Source organism: Limulus polyphemus, unplaced genomic scaffold, assembly GCF_000517525.1.
Source record: "Limulus polyphemus unplaced genomic scaffold, Limulus_polyphemus-2.1.2 Scaffold2639, whole genome shotgun sequence".
Classification (NCBI taxonomy): domain Eukaryota; kingdom Metazoa; phylum Arthropoda; class Merostomata; order Xiphosura; family Limulidae; genus Limulus; species Limulus polyphemus.
Genome location: NW_013668249.1, coordinates 149,918 through 150,433, shown reverse-complemented (window position 1 = coordinate 150,433; position 516 = coordinate 149,918). Strand labels below are relative to the sequence as shown.

General features: G+C 40.1%; 1 protein-coding gene across 1 annotated transcript in view; it reads right to left on the bottom strand.

Annotated features, from left to right (window-relative positions):
- LOC106467509 (cellular nucleic acid-binding protein-like) overlaps positions 1–516 on the bottom strand; it is a 46,839-nt gene that overhangs the window by 7,322 nt on the left and 39,001 nt on the right. Inside the window, exon 2 of the mRNA XM_013927868.1 lies at positions 178–362. Coding sequence (XP_013783322.1) covers positions 178–362 — 185 coding nt within the window. The remainder of the gene's footprint in view (positions 1–177; positions 363–516) is intronic.

Genomic DNA, 516 nt, shown 5'->3' with positions numbered 1-516 from the left:
ATACTTCATTAATAGTATGAATACCCGATCGTTTATCCCATACTGCCGGAACTACCTCTACTTTCGTTCTGTAATCCCGGTGGGGATTACGGTTTTTGGACCTTTAGAGAAGGTAGGTTTACTACTAGTAAACCTTCTTCTGTAGGTTCCAGCCTTTGGGGCTTTTCCATTTTCAACTTTTCGTGGGTGTCGACAGTCACGTGCCATGTGACCTGTAATGCCACAGTTATAGCACACTGTCTGCTCGTTTCTTTTTGATTTCTTGAAGCAATTTTTAGCCATGTGTCCAACTTTTCCACAGTTGTAACACTGGAAGCTATCGGACTTATTCTGCGTCTTTGTATCCGACGGATTGGCCTTGTCTAAGTTATTAACCGTATTTATAGCTGAATATTTCGAATATTTGTGCGTATATAATTGCTTTTCTCGTAGCTCTTCTCGTGTAGCTACTTCCATTAGATCTAACAACGTTGCTTGAGCATTATTTGCTTCATTTACATATTTCCTAGCTGCATT